This window comes from Lates calcarifer, linkage group LG7_1 (genome assembly GCF_001640805.2).
Source record: "Lates calcarifer isolate ASB-BC8 linkage group LG7_1, TLL_Latcal_v3, whole genome shotgun sequence".
Lineage (NCBI taxonomy): Eukaryota > Metazoa > Chordata > Actinopteri > Centropomidae > Lates > Lates calcarifer.
Genome location: NC_066839.1, coordinates 302990 through 322152, shown reverse-complemented (window position 1 = coordinate 322152; position 19163 = coordinate 302990). Strand labels below are relative to the sequence as shown.

At 44.7% G+C, this 19163-nt stretch overlaps 2 protein-coding genes across 5 annotated transcripts; both read left to right on the top strand.

Annotated features, from left to right (window-relative positions):
- The first annotated feature begins 92 nt into the window (after positions 1 to 92).
- Positions 93 to 5276, top strand: bub1ba (BUB1 mitotic checkpoint serine/threonine kinase Ba). Of its 2 annotated transcripts, none has more exons than XM_018686792.2 (16): positions 93 to 218; positions 633 to 740; positions 846 to 1024; positions 1129 to 1220; positions 1946 to 2064; positions 2135 to 2214; positions 2350 to 2378; positions 2474 to 2507; positions 2634 to 2831; positions 2906 to 3043; positions 3261 to 3352; positions 3459 to 3614; positions 4426 to 4562; positions 4637 to 4787; positions 4880 to 4995; positions 5079 to 5276. In XM_018686792.2, exons 2-16 carry the CDS (start codon positions 703 to 705, stop codon positions 5194 to 5196), a joined length of 1677 nt encoding a protein of 558 aa, XP_018542308.1. In that variant the 5' UTR covers positions 93 to 218; positions 633 to 702; the 3' UTR covers positions 5197 to 5276. The 2 variants fall into 2 exon arrangements, with proteins under 2 accessions (XP_018542308.1, XP_018542309.1); XM_018686793.2 differs by lacking the exon at positions 93 to 218 and adding an exon at positions 225 to 374.
- Positions 5277 to 6249: 973 nt separating this feature from the next.
- LOC108890034 (serine/threonine-protein kinase PAK 6) lies at positions 6250 to 16868 on the top strand. Of its 3 annotated transcripts, XM_018686785.2 has the most exons (11): positions 6250 to 6377; positions 9701 to 9779; positions 10766 to 10846; positions 11927 to 12184; positions 13824 to 14390; positions 14479 to 14937; positions 15016 to 15149; positions 15228 to 15354; positions 16116 to 16241; positions 16343 to 16477; positions 16687 to 16868. In XM_018686785.2, exons 4-11 carry the CDS (start codon positions 11978 to 11980, stop codon positions 16852 to 16854), a joined length of 1923 nt encoding a protein of 640 aa, XP_018542301.1. In that variant the 5' UTR covers positions 6250 to 6377; positions 9701 to 9779; positions 10766 to 10846; positions 11927 to 11977; the 3' UTR covers positions 16855 to 16868. The 3 variants fall into 3 exon arrangements, with proteins under 3 accessions (XP_018542301.1, XP_050927571.1, XP_018542300.1); XM_051071614.1 differs by lacking the exons at positions 6250 to 6377; positions 9701 to 9779 and adding an exon at positions 10589 to 10696; XM_018686784.2 differs by lacking the exons at positions 6250 to 6377; positions 9701 to 9779; positions 10766 to 10846 and having other exon boundaries at positions 11751 to 12184.
- The last annotated feature ends 2295 nt before the right edge of the window (positions 16869 to 19163 follow it).

The window sequence follows — 19163 nt, the reverse complement described above, 5'->3', positions numbered from 1 at the left end:
ATAAAGTGACTGAGTCAGTGAAGCTGATCTGATCGTGTATAAATGTAAATGACACGCCGCAGTTCACACTCCGACCACCAGGGGGTGGGGAAACAAGTCAGAGCGGAAATGGCGTCATGACGGTTTCCGTCCAATCAGAGCCTCGGCAGGAAGTTTAAACCCGGCGGTTCATTTGAATATTTGAATGTTGTTTTGATTTTTAACATCTGAAGTTTCAGGTAAGAAAAAGAAAACGACGCTTTTATCGTTTGAACCCGCGCGGTCACGAAGCGGTTTGTTTGTTCACGTTGTCCTCGGCTGACCGGAAGTCTGTCGTCGACGTTAACTGATTTTAAACAGATCGACTGAAGACGTTAAAGTGTTCGTCAGCAGAGGTTCGTTCTAAACTCAACACGGCGTCAGACTGAAACTGAACCACGATGATCCGGTTCCGTCCGGCTCACAGTCTAACCGCTAGCTCTTATTAAAACAAGTGAACTTTATGTTTCACCTTTTTTCTCTGCTTAGGTTCAGAGGAGTCACCAGAAACAGACCGTGAAACCTGGTCCGGGCTTAACCCGGTTTACAGTCTGATAACAGTTGAAGGTCTGACTGATGCTGAATCACGTCTTTTCTTCATGTTTCGATAACAGGTTTATAAAGTCTGTGACTGGTTCAGACTGAGTGCTGAGCTCTGATTGGTCCATCCATCCAGGTGCAGCCATGGCAGAGGGACAGGTGGAGTCATCTGTGCACACACAGTAAGTGCTGCTCTACAGGAGCCCAGAGAGGACAAAACTGTCCTCATTTCTGGATGTTAAAACGAAATCTAGAAGTGACTGTGTGTGTCTCCTGATTGGCTGCAGGCCGGCCTATCAGAGCGAGACGCACCTGAGCAGAGAGGCGGGGCTTCAGGAGGAGGGGGGCGGGGCCAGTCAGATCAGTGAGTACTGCAGAGAGCTGCTGAAGAGAGGAGGAGAGGAGTTCAGCTTCGAGGAGCTGCGAGCCGAGAGATACAACCACAGGAGGAGGAGGCAGAAGGAGGGTGCGTTCACTGAATGATGCGTTCACTGACCTCAGGACTGTCACTGACTGATGCGTTCCCTTGACCTCGTATTAAACCGCTGTTTCACGTTTTGTTTGGTGCAGAGAGGCTGAGGCAGCTGACGGAGCTGAAGGAGCAGCTGAGTCATGAGCTGGAGGAGAGGAGACGTTTACTGCTCACAGCATCACGACACCAGGTACTACTACTATAACATAATACTACTATACTACTACTACTACTATAATACTACTACTATAATACTACTATACTACTACTACTATACTACTACTATAATACTACTATACTACTACTACTATAATACTACTATATATACTACTATAATACTACTATACTACTACTATACTACTATAATACTACTACTATACTACTACTATAATACTACTATACTACTACTACTACTATACTACTATACTACTACTATAATACTACTACTATAATACTACTATACTACTACTATACTACTACTATAATACTACTATACTACTACTATAATACTACTATATATACTATAATACTACTACTATACTACTATTATAATACTACTATAATACTACTACTATAATACTACTATAATACTACTACTACTACTATAATACTACTACTACTACTACTATAATACTACTACTACTATACTACTACTACTACTACTACTGTTAATACCACTACTACTGTCAGGAGGTGAGGAAACACTCTGAGAACTACCTGACTGACAGGAAGTCATTTCAAAATAAAACAGGAAGTAAACTGAGTCCAGACTGAATTAAGTCTGACTCAGTTCCAAAGGATCCAAAGAAATCACTGCCAATGTCCCGGTGCCAGACACCACAGGACACCCCAGACTAGGATCAGACCTGGATCAGACCTGGATCAGACTGTAGTTAACCTCTGCTCTCCCTGCAGGTTCATGAAGCCCCCCCCACTCAGACTAGTGACTTTGGTAGACCTGCAGCTGCCACCTCCTTCCAGATATACGACGAGTCCCAGTCCCAGTCCCAGTCTGCTGCAGCACGGCCTGCTGGGTAATAAACTCTCCTCTCAGACGTCAGTGTGAATCAGCTGAGATCAAACTTCATGTTTCTCTTCAAACAGAAACTCTGAGCTGCCCGACGACGTTTTCCTCCGACCTGACGAGACGGGACTGTGTCTGAAGATCCAGTACCCCAGACCAGGTGAGTCCCTGAGCCCAGACCAGGTGAGTGAGTGAATGAATGAGTGAGTGACATTAAGTTGTTGGGTCACTGTGGTTTTACAGTCAGTTTTAATGACTCATTAATCATCAGTGATAAATTGTGTTTATTTCTCAGGTGGAGTCGGTTCCTCTGAACGATCTCAGGTTTGTTCACCTGCAGCTTCACTGCTTAGTGTTTGTAATTTTTACCTTCAGAGAAAACGAAGGATTCTGATCATCGATGTTTGTTTCCTCTGCAGACTGAAGTCCAGGTTCAAGTCTCAGCTCCTGAAGGTGAGTCAGATCTCTGCAGGTCTGTGTTCACTGATAAAAACCTGCAGCTTGTGTTGTCCTGTGCTGCCACTGTTTCATCCTGTCACTGTTCATGTGCTCATGTCTGAACGTGTGACTGTTGTGAAGACCTGCAGACCTCGGTGGACTCCCGGCCCCCCCCTCCAATCCCTCAGAAACCAGCCTCCAAAACCACAAAGAAGCTGAGTCCCATTCAGGAGACCAGTGTGGAGGCCAACTCTCTGACCTCACTGGGAGGACTGTCCACTGGAAACTGTAGTCCACTGGACCAGGACCAGGAGGAGATGGAGCTCGCGCCCTCACCTGGTGAGCAGTCTGTAGAGAACAGATGACGTGTTTCTGCTTCACTCCTCTGACACATTCATTGTGATGTGTTTCAGGACCAGTGGGGGGCGCTGTGGATCCCTGTGACCCGGATGTTCGGCGGCGGCTATTGGAGCTCTGTGATGTCACTTCCTATCCTGATGTTCACTCAGAGTCCCGGCCCCTCCCTGCCATGTGCAGCTGGCTGCAGCTGGGTACGACCTCTTTATCATGTACAGGAGAGGATCCGTCAGAGACCTGCAGGTCCAGACAAGTCCACAGTAGATTCAGTTTCTTCTTCTTCAGTAAAAAAGCATCAGATGGTTTAAAAACTGTTGCTGCAGCAGAGTCAGTCTTCACCTCTCTGTTGGCTGCTTCTCTGGATCAATGACAGATATTGATTATTGATTGATGCTGTGTTGTGTCCATCAGGGGGCGAAGTGTACTACGTCTCCAAAGTTGTGGACAGAGGAAGTTTTTCCATCTATAAAGGAGCCACAGAGGAGGACTGCGTGCTCCTCAAGGTGACCCAGACTTTCTGTTAATGAGATGAGACAGGTCCAGGTCCAGATCCAGTGTTGACCTGACGCTCTGGTCTCCATGGTGACAGATGTGGTTTCCTGTGCACAGGTGGACAGCTGCAGTGTTCCCTGGGACTTCCATCAGTTCAGTCGTCTGAAGAAGAGCTCGTCCATCGCCGCCGACGGCCTCCCTCTGATCAGCTGTTTCCTGTTCCTGGACGGCTGCATCACCGTCTACAGCAGTCCGCTTCACCGCTTTTTCACCGTGAGCCACTTCCTGTTTAGGCCCTTCCGTCTAAACATGGTCCCCACAATCCAAAAACCTTCACCCTCTGGTTTAGACCTGAGATCTAGTCCATGTCCATGCATCAGCCTCCGTCAAATTCTTTTTTTAGAGCTGCAGCTGCCTCATTCAACAGCGTTAAGAGAAAGCAAATCTGAAATCACTGAAGTCAGCAGAGCAGTTATTAGTTCCTGTCGTTTTCTGTCCTGAGTGTTTAGGTCTAACAGATCCAGTCATCCTTCGTTGTCGCTCCGTTTGGCCTCGTGGTGGCGGCGTTGTAAATGACTGGTAGAACCATGGAAGTCAAGCTTCATCCACAACACGTATTCAACCTTCAGTGTCGAGTTGAAGGCAACTGGACTTTCTTGAAGACATTTCTCATTTGAAAGGCTTCCTCAGGTCTAGAGGCTGGTTGGGAGTCCCAGGTATTGAACCTGTTGGAGGTGGTCCTGAGAGTCGTATGGATCACATGGATGGATGTGTGGATGGAGGTTAAGGGGTCTAAAGACTGTGTTATAGGAGGCTGATGGTTGGTACTGCAGACCACCTCTGTTTAAAGATGGTCATTCCAGATGGACATAGATGGCTCACACCCTCTGTCCTCTCTGTCCAGGATGTGGACATTATTGTCTTTGAAGGAGTGTCCCTTTTCCTTTAGATGTAGATAAACAACAAACAGCCTTGTCGCCCAGTTCAGTAAAATATTGTCACTTTGCTTCTTTTTATTGTTGACATTTGTTCCAGTCTTTAGCAGGAGAGGACATTTTTTAACACCCCTGTGTCTGTGTGTCAGGAGATGACAGAGTGTGCTTCCAGCGAGGCAATGGTCGGTAACATCGCTGTGGGTCTGCTGCAGCTGGTGTCTCAGCTTCACTCCTGCGGGCTGCTGCACGCAGCGCTGCAGCCAGACATCCTTGCGTGTTTCCTCAGGTCAGTGCACGGGGGAAGGGGGGTGGGAGTCATGTGGATCTGAAACTGCTCATTCACTGTCGTTGTTGGTCCAGAAACTTCATGAGTCCTGACTGGATCTTTGTGGTGGACTGGTCTTCCTCCGTGGACCTGGACCTTCAGCAGGTCACGTCAGTGCAGCAGCTTCCCTCGGCTCAGACCTACATCAATCTGGGTCTCCTGGAGCCCACCGCCCCCCCACAGCTGGTACCACCTCCCACACACCTGTCCACACCTGTCTGTACAGACCTGGTCTCGTTCAGCAGGTAGACACTGACTCCTCCCCCTCTCCTCCTCAGGTGGACCTGGTGGGCGTGGCTGAGACCATCCACCTCCTCCTGACCAACAGCAGGATGGTGCCGGTGAAAGATGACGATGGCTGGACGGTGGAGCAGTTCAGTGGAGACGAGCCCTGGTAGTGAGACTGAACCCTGGTTCACATGCTACCTGGTCACACCTGGTTAAAGTCTAACGTGTTAAACCTCCATCTCTCTGCAGCGACATGTTCTCCTCCGTGTGGAGGAAGTTCTTCCGGTCGCTGCTGAACGTTGGCAGTCGCTCGTCGCAGTCCGTCCTGTCGGAGCTGAAGGAGCAGCTGATGAAAGTTTACCGCTAAAACTCTGAAACACTAAACTGTTCTCTGTTCATATCTGTGCTCTCATGTTAAAATAAACAAATAAAACAGTTTTAACTCTCCTGTTTGCTCAGTGTTTCTGTTCTAAAAAAGAGACAGATGCCAAAGTAAAGACAAGAAAGTGATTTTAAAACCATCAACTCTGAAACTGAAGATGTTTATAAAATCCAAACACACAAACAAAACAATAAAGTTTAACTGAAATTCTGGACTCTTACCAGCAGAGGGCGCTCTGAGCACAGAAGAAGTTCACAGAGTTCTCAAAAGTTTCCTCAGCTGCTGAAGACATAGAAGTGAACTTTGGGCAGATTGTGTTGTCTGAAAAAAGCCACAGAAATCACTTTAAAATTTAAACCCCAAATGTCTTAATTTGATCTTTTCTAGCAGGATTTGCAGGATGATCCACCCAGGTCTTTCTTAAGATGCTGGAAACATCAGATGACAGAAAAAGATTTCTGAGATGTTTTTCTGTCATCTTTTCCAGCTGTAACATTCGTCCATTCGTCTCCTGCTGCTGTTCAATCATTAATGAGATTACCAGGAATCACTGCTTCAAACAGCTGTGTGACTTCAGTTATTCACTGTGTTTAAACCTGTGATATTTCACATCATTAACACACTGAACCTGTGTTTATTTGACTTAAACTCTGGTTCATTCGGAGGCTGTGAGCTGCTGTTAAAACTGTTAATGGAGTCGAGCTGTTTGTCGAGTCACCGTCGTTTTCAGCCTGAGGGGAGAGCGAGGCATGCTGCAGCCTGCAGAGAGAGAGGGAGAGACTGTTTGTGTCAGAGTCTTTATGTCCAATCACACACACCTCTAAAGAGGTGGAGTAACAAAATAAAAGCCTCAAACCAAACCTCGTTCAAAGCATCTTTAACTCTTCTGTTTCTCTCAGAGCTGATCTGTCGTTACTCAACCGTCATGTCAATGAAGTTTGTTTGAATTTTAATTTGGAGGAAGAAGCAACAAAGTGCCAGTCAAACTAAGCCCCGCCCCCCTCCACCTCTCTCCCTTCATACCTGAGACAAGGTGAGACAGGGACGAGCGAGGTGGGGGAGGGAGAGGGGGAGGAGAAAGACAAGCAGAGAGAGAGAGAGAGTCAGTGTCTGAGAACAACTGCAGGAACCGGCCACAACAGACTCACCTGGACTCTGACGGCCAGGTGAGCGCGTTAACGTTTTTCTACACACTGAGGTTAACCTGCAACAGTTCCACACAGCTGACTGTAAACTGGTTCTCAGCAGAACCACAGTCTGACTGTTGTATGTAGAACTGAATCATCAGAAATGTTCTGTAGCTGTGAAGGTAGAACCCTGTCAGTCAGGTTCTCTGGTTTTCTACAAACAGTTTATGTACTTAGGTTCTAGATAACGGTGTCAGAACCACAACTGTCAGCTTGTTGCTACATAAAGAAACCTAACCTGTAGAAACCCAGAATCAAACAACTCATTCTGGATAAAGAACTACTGAAATAGGTGTTCTTAGTAGAAAAAGGTTCTACAGAGAACCAGAATATGTTTAATTTAATCATTCATTTTCAGGACTGTGTGCTGTATGAACTGTTCTCCCTGCTTTTAGAACCTTCAGCACCAGGTCGATGTGGTTCTAAACAGAACCATTCTGGATTTTTTAAGAATAACTGAATGAAATCTGATGAAGTAACAGTTAAATCCTCTTAAAGAGAAGTTCTGTGCAGCAGCAGAAAATAATCCTTAAGGTTTGAGATGTAGCTGAATCAGTTTGAAGAACACAGAACATTAACAAGGTGTCAAGTACTGTTACTCTAAATGTAAAGGATCCTGTACAAAGGTTCTCAGTAGTACGGTGCTGTAGAACCTTAACAGAGAAAAACTTTAAATAGATGTGATTCAACAGTCAGTTAAAAAGTTTTCCAGAAAACCGTAAACATGGTGATTCTTACTGCTACTTTAAAACCCTGTTAGAGAACTCCCTTTGTAGAACCAAAACCAAATGGTTCTACAAAGAACTTTTATGGATCTTTGATCACAACATACTGACTCTTATTTTAAAAAGTTCAAAGTTCTGTAAGAAAATGGTTCTTTAAGCTAAAACAGAACAACATTAAGGACAGTTGGGTTCTGTCAACGGTTCTACACAGAACTCTCATGGATCTTTGAGGAACACACAGTTCTCTATAGGACTGAACCACAACAGGATGAATTTACAGAACCAGAGTCAGTGGGTTCCACATAGCTGACAGTTTGATTTTGTTGTTTCTACCTGATGACTGAAAACGTTCCACAGCTGCAGAACTTCAGACGTTCTTATTTAAACTGAGCAGTTTGTTTCTTTGTTGAACCGATGCCTTGCTCAGGGACACGTCAGTGCTCTCTAACAGAGATAAACTGGGCCTGAAGAACTGTGTTTTGGTTTCTTAAAGAACCTTTGTTGTTGAGAGTGTGTGTTCTGATTTAACAGAGCTGTGAGTGTGTAAACTGATCTGTATGAATGGAGGGTTTGGTGTGAGAGTGTAACTGATCTGAGAACAGCAACATGTTTCCTCCTCTCTGATTGTGTAGTTGTTGTTGTTGAGTTGAGCAACAGTGAAGTGAGTCAGTTGTCAGTCACAGAGTGAGTCTGGTTCAGATCAGGAGCGAACACCCCGAAGCGCAAAGACCACTTTGACCTTTGACCTTGTCTGTCATTGAGAAAGGGGTGAAAACATTTCATCTTGGCCTCCTGGGAGAACACCTCACTCTGCAGCTTTACCAACCAGGATCCATAACGAGGTCCAGGCAGGTCCAAAACCATCGGTCTCCTGACCTGGTCTCTGCTCTTGTTGTACATCCACCTCAGGGTTGGAGGTGTTGGTTATCTGAGTAACTGTAGCTCTGACCTCTGACCTCTCGCATCAACACAGTGTTTCACTGGATGTTTTTGTTTTTGGCTCCATCCTGAGTAAAACCTCTAGAGACCAGCCCGCCTGGGTCAAAGGTAAAAGTCACAGAGTTCACATTAACTGGGGGTCCTGGCTTGCAGGATTTAAATGCATCCTGGGAGGCATCCCAACACACCTTCCTGATGTACCTGCAGTCACATGACCAGAACTCAGCCAATCAAACAGATCGGTCTGACTCACAGGACGATCTGATGACAAGACGTAGTCTGGACCCAGGTCCCTTCTGAGACCAGCAGACATACAGTCTGACTCCAGCTCAGAGTCCTCCTGCTCTGAAGGATGGTTGTGCTGCTGCACAGCTTTAATGTGGTGACACATCTGGACCAGCACACACAGAGACCTGGATCCAGGCATCAGCAGGTCTGAGTGAATCAGCCTCAGTCTGTTGTTGAGGTTTGGTTCCAGTCGGGCGGCTCTGGTGATTTATAGTCAGACCGAGGAGTCAGAGCGGAGCTGTCTGGTCATGTAGAGAGTCAGTTTGATTCCTCAGGTATGTCAGTCACACCCTGATTACACACACACACACACACACAGCTGCATGTATATATTTGACTCTGTAATTACTCCATAAATTCACTTCAGTTAAAAATACTTCATTTGTTCCTGAGAGAAAAAAGAAACCCAGATGAACATGATTCATTCACACATTAAAAATAAACATCTAAAATAAAGACACAGTTAAAGCTCCAGTGTGGAACATTTACAGGATCTATTGGCAGAAATGGAATCTAATCTCCAACATGTTAATCAGATCAAACTGATCCTCGTTCCCTCAGAATGAGCAGTTTATATCTGCACAGGGAGTCCACCGTGTTTCTACAGGAGCCCAGAATGGACAAACTGAACCAAACTGAGGCTCTGACGTCACAGCCTGTTACAGCCACAGCTTAACAACTGAACATCTACATACACAGTGTTTCCTGACTGTTTGGTGCAGTTGTGTAATAATCAATAATAATCTAACTCTGGTTAGCCTCCTTTCATCTTCCTGCCGCCACAGTTCATCCGTGTCATTAAATCCTACACACTGCTGCTTTAAGTACAACCGAGAACATTCAACACCAGGAAACCCCACCCCCCACCCTCCATGGTACCAGGGGCCTCCCCCAGCAGGACCATGCTACCCCATCACCACAACACCTGCTCAGAAATGTCGAAATGTCTGAAGGAACACAACTAGGAGTCCAAGGTGTTGACCTGGCCTCCAAACTCCCCAGATCCCAGTCTGATCAAGCATCTGTGGATGATCCAGAACAAGCCAGATCCATGGAGGCCCCCAGGACACAAAGAATGACCCTCTGATTAGTGGACGACCTGCTCTACCTCCTGATTCACTCCCAGTTTGTGGACTGGGGGTCTGACTGGGATCAGATTGTTTCTGATGGAAACTGAAACCACAGCTCCTCTCCACCCACCCCACAGGCCACCAGCCCATTCACCGTCACCCAGTGTGTGTGTGTGTGTGTGTGTGTTTCTGCCTGACGTAACTTAAAGGGACAGTTTGTATATTTTGAGGTGATGTGTGTTTATCTCTCCTCGGGTTTAAAAACAGTCTTTTCTTTCAGGAACAAACTACCTGCTGTTTCTGACCTGCTGCTGCTCTTTGATTGGCTGAGACTCTACCTGCTCCTCAGCAGCTGGCAGGTGAGTCACCTGTCTGTGAGGTCCAGGTCCAAGTTTAGACCCTCCCTGTACATAAACACCTGTCATCTGACATCTGCTGTTCATTTAACTTTAATTATCATCAGGTTCAGTTTAAAGTTAAAGATGTTACAGACTGAACTCTGTCAGAAGAGACCATTGTATTTCAGGAAAACACACCAAATACATTTTATTTTTTTAGCTCATATACGAAAGGTGCTATATGTAAGTTTTTACTATTGCTACATAGCTAACATTAGCATTAACAGCTGTTTACTCACCAAGAGTTTCAGTCATTGCTGTGTTGAACAGACCAGAGGTTTAGAGTACGTCTGAGCTTCTTCCTCAGGGCTAACTGGTTAGCATGCTAATTGGTTAGCATTCTAACAGCTAACATGCTAACTGTTTAGCATGCTAGCCTGAGTGGAAGAGAAGACACAAAACAAGAGCTAACACTGATGTGTTAAACGTTTGTAAAATGAGTGAAATTAAAGTTATTGTGATGTTTATTTCAACAGGAGAACATCTGCTTTTCACATACATCAGTGTGTCCATTATAGATGAATATAAAACAATATGGAGGAGGGGATAACACTGGGTGTAAAAACTCTGAAGTGTTTCATTGATGGAAAAAATCACAACTTTTCAGAGTTTTTGTTTCGTAAAATTTACGACTTTAAACTTGGACTTTTTCCTCAGAATATCAGCCGTGGACTGAAACAAACGCTGAACTGATGCTGATCTGCAGACTCATGAAACACAGAAACATGCAGATCATCACCTGTCTGTGTTTCAGTTCTGTCAGTGAACAGATTCATCACACTCAGGGTTAAATCATCTGACACTGAGGAGTCGAAGATCAGCTGACTCCTCCTGTTTGTTCAGAGGGAGTGGAGGAGGATGTGGAGAGATGTGATCCGGTGAGTCTGAGGAGGAGGAGGAAGAGGGGGAGGAGGAGACTCTGCCTCATCTTCTCTGTTTGTTTCCAGGCCGAGTCGGACTTAAGTGATCTGATCCGATCAGGACTTCACCTGGTTCACCTGAGGTGGAGAGACGCTGACTACACACAGGTGAGAGAGAGAGAAAGGTGGTGATCAGTGTGGATCACTAATATAAAAACATAACTATGTTAAACATTTAAATTAATTATTATAGATATAATAATTATTAATAATAATTAATACTAATCATCATCATAAACAGTTTGTTATTGTAATATAATAAATTCCAAACTGATCAACTATAAATAAAAATCTGACTCTGACCTTTAACTATGAAACTGAATCAAAATTTAAACAAAATATAAAACATGTTGCAGCTCAGAGTGGATCATTCAAATAGAAATGAAACTCATCTGAGCTGAAATTAAATTAATTAAAAATAAACTAAATGTTAGAAGAACAAAATAATTTAGAATCTGCAGCTTTCAAAACAGATACATGTATAAAGTGAGGTATTAACACTGAGGTTAAATATATAAGGAAGAAGGAACAAATCAAAACACTGTTTAGTTTTCATGCAGATAAAAAACATTTTATAATTTCTACATGAACTGTGAATAAAAACTAAGTAAAGAAAAATCTGAACTGATGAAACTATAAAACCTGTGATAAGCAGCAGAAGTATTCACATCCTGTACTTAAGTAACAGTACCAATACAATGATATAAAAATACTCCTGGTTTCTTTATTTACAGTTTTAGTTTTAGTTGTTTTTTAAAAACATTTTCAGTTTATTCACAAACTGTTTCAGAGTCAGTTTGAAAGAAACAGACGATCATAAATAGCTGTTTGTAAAACTGTAGATTACAGCTGCTCTGAATCTGAGGACTTTTATTCTGAAATATTTATTCCTGATAAAACCTGTCTGAATCTCAGCATCTCTGTCACTTTAAATCGAATGATAATGTGCTGAGGACTCGTCTGATTGGTCAGACAAGTGACTTCTCACCTGGGCTGTTTGTTTGGTTTGTGTTTGACAGCAGGGAGGAGCAGGAGGAGGTCATGTGACTCAGGTAAACCACCTGAGCAGGAAGAGAAGCCGTCACTTCACAGGCACCCTGAGAGTGTGTGTGTTCAGTGTGTGTTTGTGTGCGTGTGATTTGCCTCATGCCTCAGTCTGATCAGCAGCCATGTTGTTGTTTCCCTCAGGTCTCATCGCCACAGCTCCCCCGCTGTCGTCGGTGCTGCGTTGCCACGGCGATGTTCGGTCGCAGGAAGAAGAAGCGCAGGCCGGAGATCTCGCCGCCGCAGGACTTCCAGCACCGCGTCCACACGTCGTTCGACGCCACCACGGGACACTACGTGGGTCTGCCACCGCAGTGGCAGAGCGTCATCGACACCATGAGGAGGCCACGCCCCCTGGTGGACCCCTCCAGGATCACAGAGGTCGAGCTCGGACCCAAGAAGGTGGGGAGGGGGCTTCAGATTGAACATATGTCCTTTAAATGATTTTTCATTTAAATCAGATGGAGCTTCAACTGTCTTCACTGTGGCACGGCACTCGCTACTCCACTGGCACGGCGCTCAGAGAACCAGTCGCTGCCACCTCTCATCAGATTCTGAGTCTTGAGCTGATATTAAAACCTGAAACCTGGTCTCACATGCAGCTCAGAAACCTGTTCATGCATCAGCTGATCTGTAACAGGAAATATCAAAACACACATCCGAGGTCATTTAGAAACAGATCTAAAGTTTCCTCATCTTGAAATCTCAAACATGTTTCAGTTTCAGTTGTTTTCAAACACGGAAACATCACGACTCCAACTGTAAAAATAGATTAATAATAATAATAATAATAATAATAATAATAACAGATTGAATGACATAAGCTGAGCCTATTATAGGTCATTAGAGCAGTAATTATGTTGAACCTGCCTCCGTCCTCATCACTGCCTGAAGGTGAAACCAGCTTTTATTTTGTCAGAGAAAGAAAAGTTTCCTCCTGGTTTCAACTGGAAACAAGTCTGAGCTCTGAAAAACTCCAACAACATCAGGGTCTTTAAACCATTTCACCATCAGTGTTAAAGGTTTAATCACCTGCAAAACAAGAATATTATTTATGACCTGGTGAAAGAGAGTAACTACACAGAGATGATTAGATTCATTTCCACATTATCTACATTATCTACATGTGTTTTTTTTATGTGTCTAACTGAAGCTTCTGCAACTTTAAAGGTGTTATATGCAAGTTTTTGCTATTGCTAAAAAGAAACGTTGTGAGTTCAGCATCAAACTTCAACAGTCGTCTCCAGAGGTGGAAAGAAACACCAAAGTTTTGCATCTATTTCTATCACTTCTTTTCCTCTACTGAAGTTATCATGCTAACCAGCTAGCTCCGTTGTGTCTCCTAACACGACTCTGTGACAGTGAGTCTCTGTAGTGTCCACTCTGTCCTCAGTCCAACATGAGGAGAAGATGCTGCTCTGCTCAGATGTATTCTAACCTCTGCTCTGTTAAACACAATGATGATGGCTGAAGCTCTTGGTGAGTAATGTAATGGTGAGCTGATAATGCTAAAATTAACAACACAGCGATAGCAAAAACTTACATATAGCACCTTTAACCTGTGTCCACAGAGGACATGTCCGACTGTCTCTGTGATTGTTTACAAATTTAATTTCATTCTCAAAATTCAAAAACCTGCAGAGATTTTATTAAAGCTGCAGCTCTTCCTGCAGTTTTACATTAGATCAAATCAGTGACTTCTGACCTCTGACCCCGTGTTGATTTGTCCGTGGTTAATGTACACAGACTGATGCTGAAGCTGCTGACGGTGCATTCACTGGTTTACTGTAAATGTCATGTTTGAGCTGAAACCTGAGCTGATGTTTCCATGCTGGTGTCTCAGAGCTGCAGTTCACAGTCAGTCACTGTGTTCTGTTGTGTGACCTCTGAACAGACACACAACAACACCATCACACAGGTCTGAAAAACACTGAAAAACAGGTGTCATAGAAATGTAAAATATAGAAAACATCTTTCTCTAAATTATCAAGTATCAATCGTTAAATGTGTTTAAATCTAAATATCTGACTGTCTCCTGCAGACGATCGTTCGTGGCAGTTTCATTGGTCATGGTGACTACATCAGTCATGTGATCTCTGAGATGAGCCGTCTGTCCGTCTCTAGCTCCAACTCCCTGCGTCGCAGCAGCCCGTCGACTCGGAAACGAGCCCGGTCAATGGGTCGACTGGGAGAGCTGGCGGAGGACGAGTCGTACCAGTACGAGGAGCTCAACCGCCGCGGGGTCGGTGGGAAGAGCGACGGTGGCTCCACCTACTGGCAGGACCGGATCCGGCAGGTCCACAGCGAGACCGGCAGCCCCAGACTGAACGGAGCTCTGCAGAGAGCCAAGTCCACCTGCCAGGTGCCATCTGAGGCCACGCCCCTCACACCTGGGACACCTCAGGGGACAGGTGGGATGGGCGGACAGTACGCCTGCAGCGAAGGGGCAGGGCTAAGACAGAGGCCAAGCTCGTGTCACTACAGCTTGCAGACTGCGGAGACAAACAGAGCTCACCTGAGAGTGAGACCTGCTGCAGATCACCTGCCGGACCTGCTGGCCTCGTCCAGAGAAACTCCCAGAAGGCCTCACTCCACTTATGACCTCAAGGTGAGTCGTAAAAGGAACAGTTCCACATTTAGAAGTTCAGGTTTCAGGTTGATATTTGATGATTCTTCTACTCCCCCCCCCTTCCCAGCTGACCTCCCCCTCCTCCCCCCTCCTGCTGCCTCCCCCTAACAGCACCAGCAGTCCCCTCATCACAGGTAGAGGTTTACATCAGCGCTTGCTCCGCCCCCACTCCAGCTTCAACATCGTTCCAAAAACACCGACTCGGGATGGACCCTCCCAGCCACGCCCCTCCCCCACCGGATCCCCTGCTTGCCCCCCTGCCCAGCTCTGCCTCTCCTCCTTCTCTGCCTGGCAGACGGTACCTGATGGAGGTCCTCAGAAGGTGACCCACGAGCAGTTCAAGGCGGCACTGCAGATGGTGGTGGACCCAGGCAACCCGAGGACGACCCTGGAGAACTTTGTGAAGATTGGGGAGGGCTCCACAGGTGTGGTCTGCATTGCCCGAGAGAGACACAGTGGGCGACAGGTGGCTGTGAAGATGATGGACCTGAGGAAGCAGCAGCGCCGAGAGCTGCTCTTTAATGAGGTACAGGTGGAGACACTCCTATATTTACCTGCTACGCTGTGACATCACTGGCTCACCTGTCCCTGTGTTTGGTCCCAGGTGGTGATCATGAGGGACTACCGGCACCAAAACGTGGTGGAGATGTACCGCAGCGCTCTGGTGGAGGAGGAACTCTGGGTGATCATGGAGTACCTGCAGGGCGGCGCTCTCACCCACATCGTCAGTGAAACTAGGTGAGCATCAAGTCAAACACACCTGTGGATTTTCTCAGGTGGAGTCTGTGATGTGATCATGATTCTGTGCGTCTTCAGGTTGAACGAGGAGCAGATAGCGACGGTGTGTGAGGGCGTCCTGCAGGCGCTGACCTACCTCCACTCTCAGGGCGTCATTCACAGAGACATCAAGAGCGACTCCATCCTGCTGACGCTGGACGGGAGGGTAACACACACACTGTTGTAGCTTCTGCAGGTGGAGCTGGTTTAACTACGTCAGATACAGTCAGTGGTTCCCAACCTGATTTTCACAGATGATGAGACACAACTAGACAATGATTTTCTGAGGGTTACACTATAAACTTAGCATTTCTTAATGTTGAGTTTTATGGTGTGTTTGATTTACATCAGAAGTCGGAACAGGGAGTGACGTCAGAGTTAACAGTGTTCCAGTTGAGAAGTCTGAAAAATATGGATGCTCACAGGAAAGTCTTTGTTGTTCTTTGGAGCTCCACCTAAAGAACACCTCAGCTGAGCGTTGTTAAAAAGACACTCACATTTAAAACCTGGAACATTAAACCATGAAGGTGAAATGATTCAGACGTATCTCAGACTAGCCGTTGTTAGCAACAGTTGATAACAACACTCTACAAACAGCGTAGCAACGTGCACAGATAAATGAACAGCACTATATTTAAGTAAATATCTGTGTAGGTTCTCAGTGGTCCAGGTCATGATCGTCTTAAGTGCTGGAGTTGAAGGAAACTGGACTTCTTTAAGGTTCCTTGAAGACATTTCAGCTCTCATTTGAAAGATTTCATCAGTTCTAAAGTCTGGTTGAGGAAGTCCCAGGACTGTTGGAGGTGGTCCTGAGAATCCCCAACCAGACTTTAGAACTGATTAAGTCTTTCTGAAGTAGTGCACACTAACAGGGAGCTGCAACAACAAACACCTGAGTCCTTTTCTTCTTCTTGTGCCTTGCTGCAGATAAAACTGTCAGACTTTGGTTTCTGCGCTCAAATCAGCAAAGACGTCCCGAAGAGGAAGTCTCTGGTCGGGACTCCATACTGGATGGCTCCCGAGGTGATCTCCAAAGCTCCGTATGGAACCGAGGTAACAACGAGAAAACTGTTCACTGTTGATGTGACTTTAAATAAATATTCTGTGTCTCGGGTGACCTCTGACTGTTTCCTGTTTCCTGTTTCCTCCTGCAGGTGGACATCTGGTCTCTGGGCATCATGGTGGTGGAGATGGTGGACGGAGAGCCGCCATATTTCAGCGACACACCCATCACCGCCATGAAGAAGCTGAGAGACGAAGCAGCTCCGAGCGTGAAGAACATTCAGAGGGTCAGACACACACACACATACACACCTATGACAGGGTGAGGACACAACACCAGAACATGCATCATGAGGACCACCCTCTATAAACATCATAAATAATCAATAACCAAACCAAAACCAATTTAGGAAAATGATCTGACCATAAAATACTAACTGTCTCACCAGTTCGCAGCCTGGCAGTAGTTGATGACATCATACTCTCCTGTGCTCAGGTGTCTCCGGTGTTGAAGGACTTCCTGGGCTGCATGTTGACTCGTGACACGGTGCAGCGCAGCAGTGCCGCCAACCTGCTTGAGCACCTGTTCCTGCTGCAGGCCGGGTCGCCACGCTGCCTGGTGCCGCTGGTGGAGCAGCACCGCAAACGCATGTCGCTCTGCTGAACACCTGAAAGCACAGAGAGCACACCTGAGACTCACCTGAGACATACCTGAGTCTTAACTGGGACACATGGCTCACCTGAGACTCACCTGAGGACACAGTGACTCCAAGAGCTCAGCGTAGGTCAACTTCAGCACCCAGTCACGTACCTGTGGTGCTTTAGGCCCCCCCCACCCCTGCTTCCTACCAGGTGAGTGAAATCATCCAGAGGACGTGAACTTTGACCTCCAGCTGCAGGAACGATTTGTTGATCCTGATGCAGCTGATGTCACCTGAGAGGAGTTGTTCACCTGCATGCTGAAAAATGTGGATTTTATTTTGACAGTTTAGTAATTTCCTGTCAGTGAACTGTTTTTACCTGTACACCTGTATGCTGCTCCCTGGTTGACCTTTGACCTCCTGTTCTACTGTCTTCAACAGGAAAATGGAGGATTTAAACTTTTTAACATTTCAGGTTCCTTCATGGTGCAGAAATAGAACATTTCAGTCAGAAATAATAAAATCTGTAAATTAGATTTTAAAACAATGATCAGAGAATAAATCTGCTTCAGATCAGCTGCAGTCACATTTCAAACTGCTGTGGTGTTAGAAACAACATAACAACATAAATTAACGCATGTTAATTGTGACAGTAGCTAATTAAATTAATTTCAGTGGGATTAGTCTTTAAATACAGACAGGTAGAACTGCAGCTAACTGATTAATCTGCTGATTATTTTCTCAACTGATTGATTAATTGTTTGTCTATAAAACATCAAAAAACATTATTTGAGCAGGAAATCTCGTGATAAACTGGAGTCATTACATCAAAAATAATTTAAACAATTAGTTGATTATCAAAATAGTTGGTGATTAATTTCCTTTTGATCAACAAATCTCTACACTCAGTGAACCAAGACATTTACGGTGAAATGAATAAAAGATCTTCTCCCTCCTCTAATAAATGTTCTTCAGTAGAGAGTGACGGCATCTCCTCCTCTGTAAATCAAACAGTTCACAGGTTTGATCAGTGAAACTTATTTTCTTTGTGACTTGATTAATTATTTTGTTGATAAAGTTTCAGGAAACAGTGAAATAATAATTATTAAAAATAATAATTATTATTCTGATATATGCATGCATCTTGCAAACAGGTGAAGTTCTGTTCTAAACCACATGAATCCAGTTTAATGGACGTATTGATTATTTTCTATTGATGATGATCAATGATAAAAGTCTTTGTTTTCCTACAGAAGTGGATTTATTTTTGAAAACTTGCACAGTTTGCACACGTTAGTTTTTATATTAGATGATCTTTTATAAAATGTTAATAAACTGATGACATTTTAAAATGTGTTGATAATTATTGTTTCCTGCTCTTCATCACTTTGATCAATAATGTAACAGAGAAGAAAAGAATATCACACCACAAAAAGTCGTCTGACCTTTCACCATTTCATGGTACACAACATGTAAACACAAACTTTACAATCCCTGCCAAACTAATGACAATTCAGAATATTTACATTTATAAAACCAAACTAACACAACTAAAATTAGTTAACACAGAAAACAAAAACACAGCGTTCAACCTTCGAGTCTTGTTTCTCTGACAAACTGACTCCTCTCATCTGGGATGTACAGCAGAATAAAACAAACACCTGAGCAGAGTCAACAGACAGTTGTTAACACACAGTCCTCACACACCCTTTAAACAAACACACACACACACCCCTTCACCATGCTTTTACACGATTGATCGTCTTCTCAGTGGATTTCTGTCATTTAATCTGTGAGGATGATTAATCTCTGCTCTGCAGCTCAGAGACTCTGTGATAACATGAAGATAATCAGCTGGTATTTTCAGTCTGAACACAAACACTCAGCTGTCAAGTCACAGCCACAGACACAACAGAACAAACTTCTGGTTTGACGTAGAATTAAAGTGAAAACTCAACTGTGAAAATCATACATAATTTGTACCGTTTTAAAATCTGTCAAATCTCTGATCATTAGGACCTTTAGTTTCAAGCTGTGGTTGTATGAAATAAATAAATGTACATTATACAGTGAAAATTCTTTTGCACAAAAGATAAATAATGAAAATGATTAATTCCAGACTTGAATTCAGTCAGTTCTTGTTGTGCTACATTAGTTTGTTCTCACAAGCTGACTACCTTCCACCACCTGACTCCGGCAGTGGTGGCACCATGGGAGATTCTTTGTAGTGGGGTCGAACCACCCCTCTGACCACCCCTCTAGAGATAAAACCTCAGAGATCCTGATTCAAGTGTCTCTGGTTTCTATTTGGAGGCTGAGAGCTGATGAGTCC

Bases quoted from the DNA above. Each gene is read 5' to 3' on its own strand.
- bub1ba (XM_018686792.2), top strand. From the start codon at position 703: ATGGCAGAGGGACAGGTGGAGTCATCTGTGCACACACA. The intron at 741-845 runs GTAAGTGCTGCT...GATTGGCTGCAG, and splicing joins GAGTCATCTGTGCACACACA to GCCGGCCTATCAGAGCGAGA. The intron at 3,353-3,458 runs GTGACCCAGACT...TCCTGTGCACAG, and splicing joins AGGACTGCGTGCTCCTCAAG to GTGGACAGCTGCAGTGTTCC.
- LOC108890034 (XM_018686784.2), top strand. From the start codon at position 11,885: ATGCCTCAGTCTGATCAGCAGCCATGTTGTTGTTTCCCTCAGGTCTCA. The intron at 15,150-15,227 runs GTGAGCATCAAG...GTGCGTCTTCAG, and splicing joins CACATCGTCAGTGAAACTAG to GTTGAACGAGGAGCAGATAG. The intron at 15,355-16,115 runs GTAACACACACA...GCCTTGCTGCAG, and splicing joins TGCTGACGCTGGACGGGAGG to ATAAAACTGTCAGACTTTGG.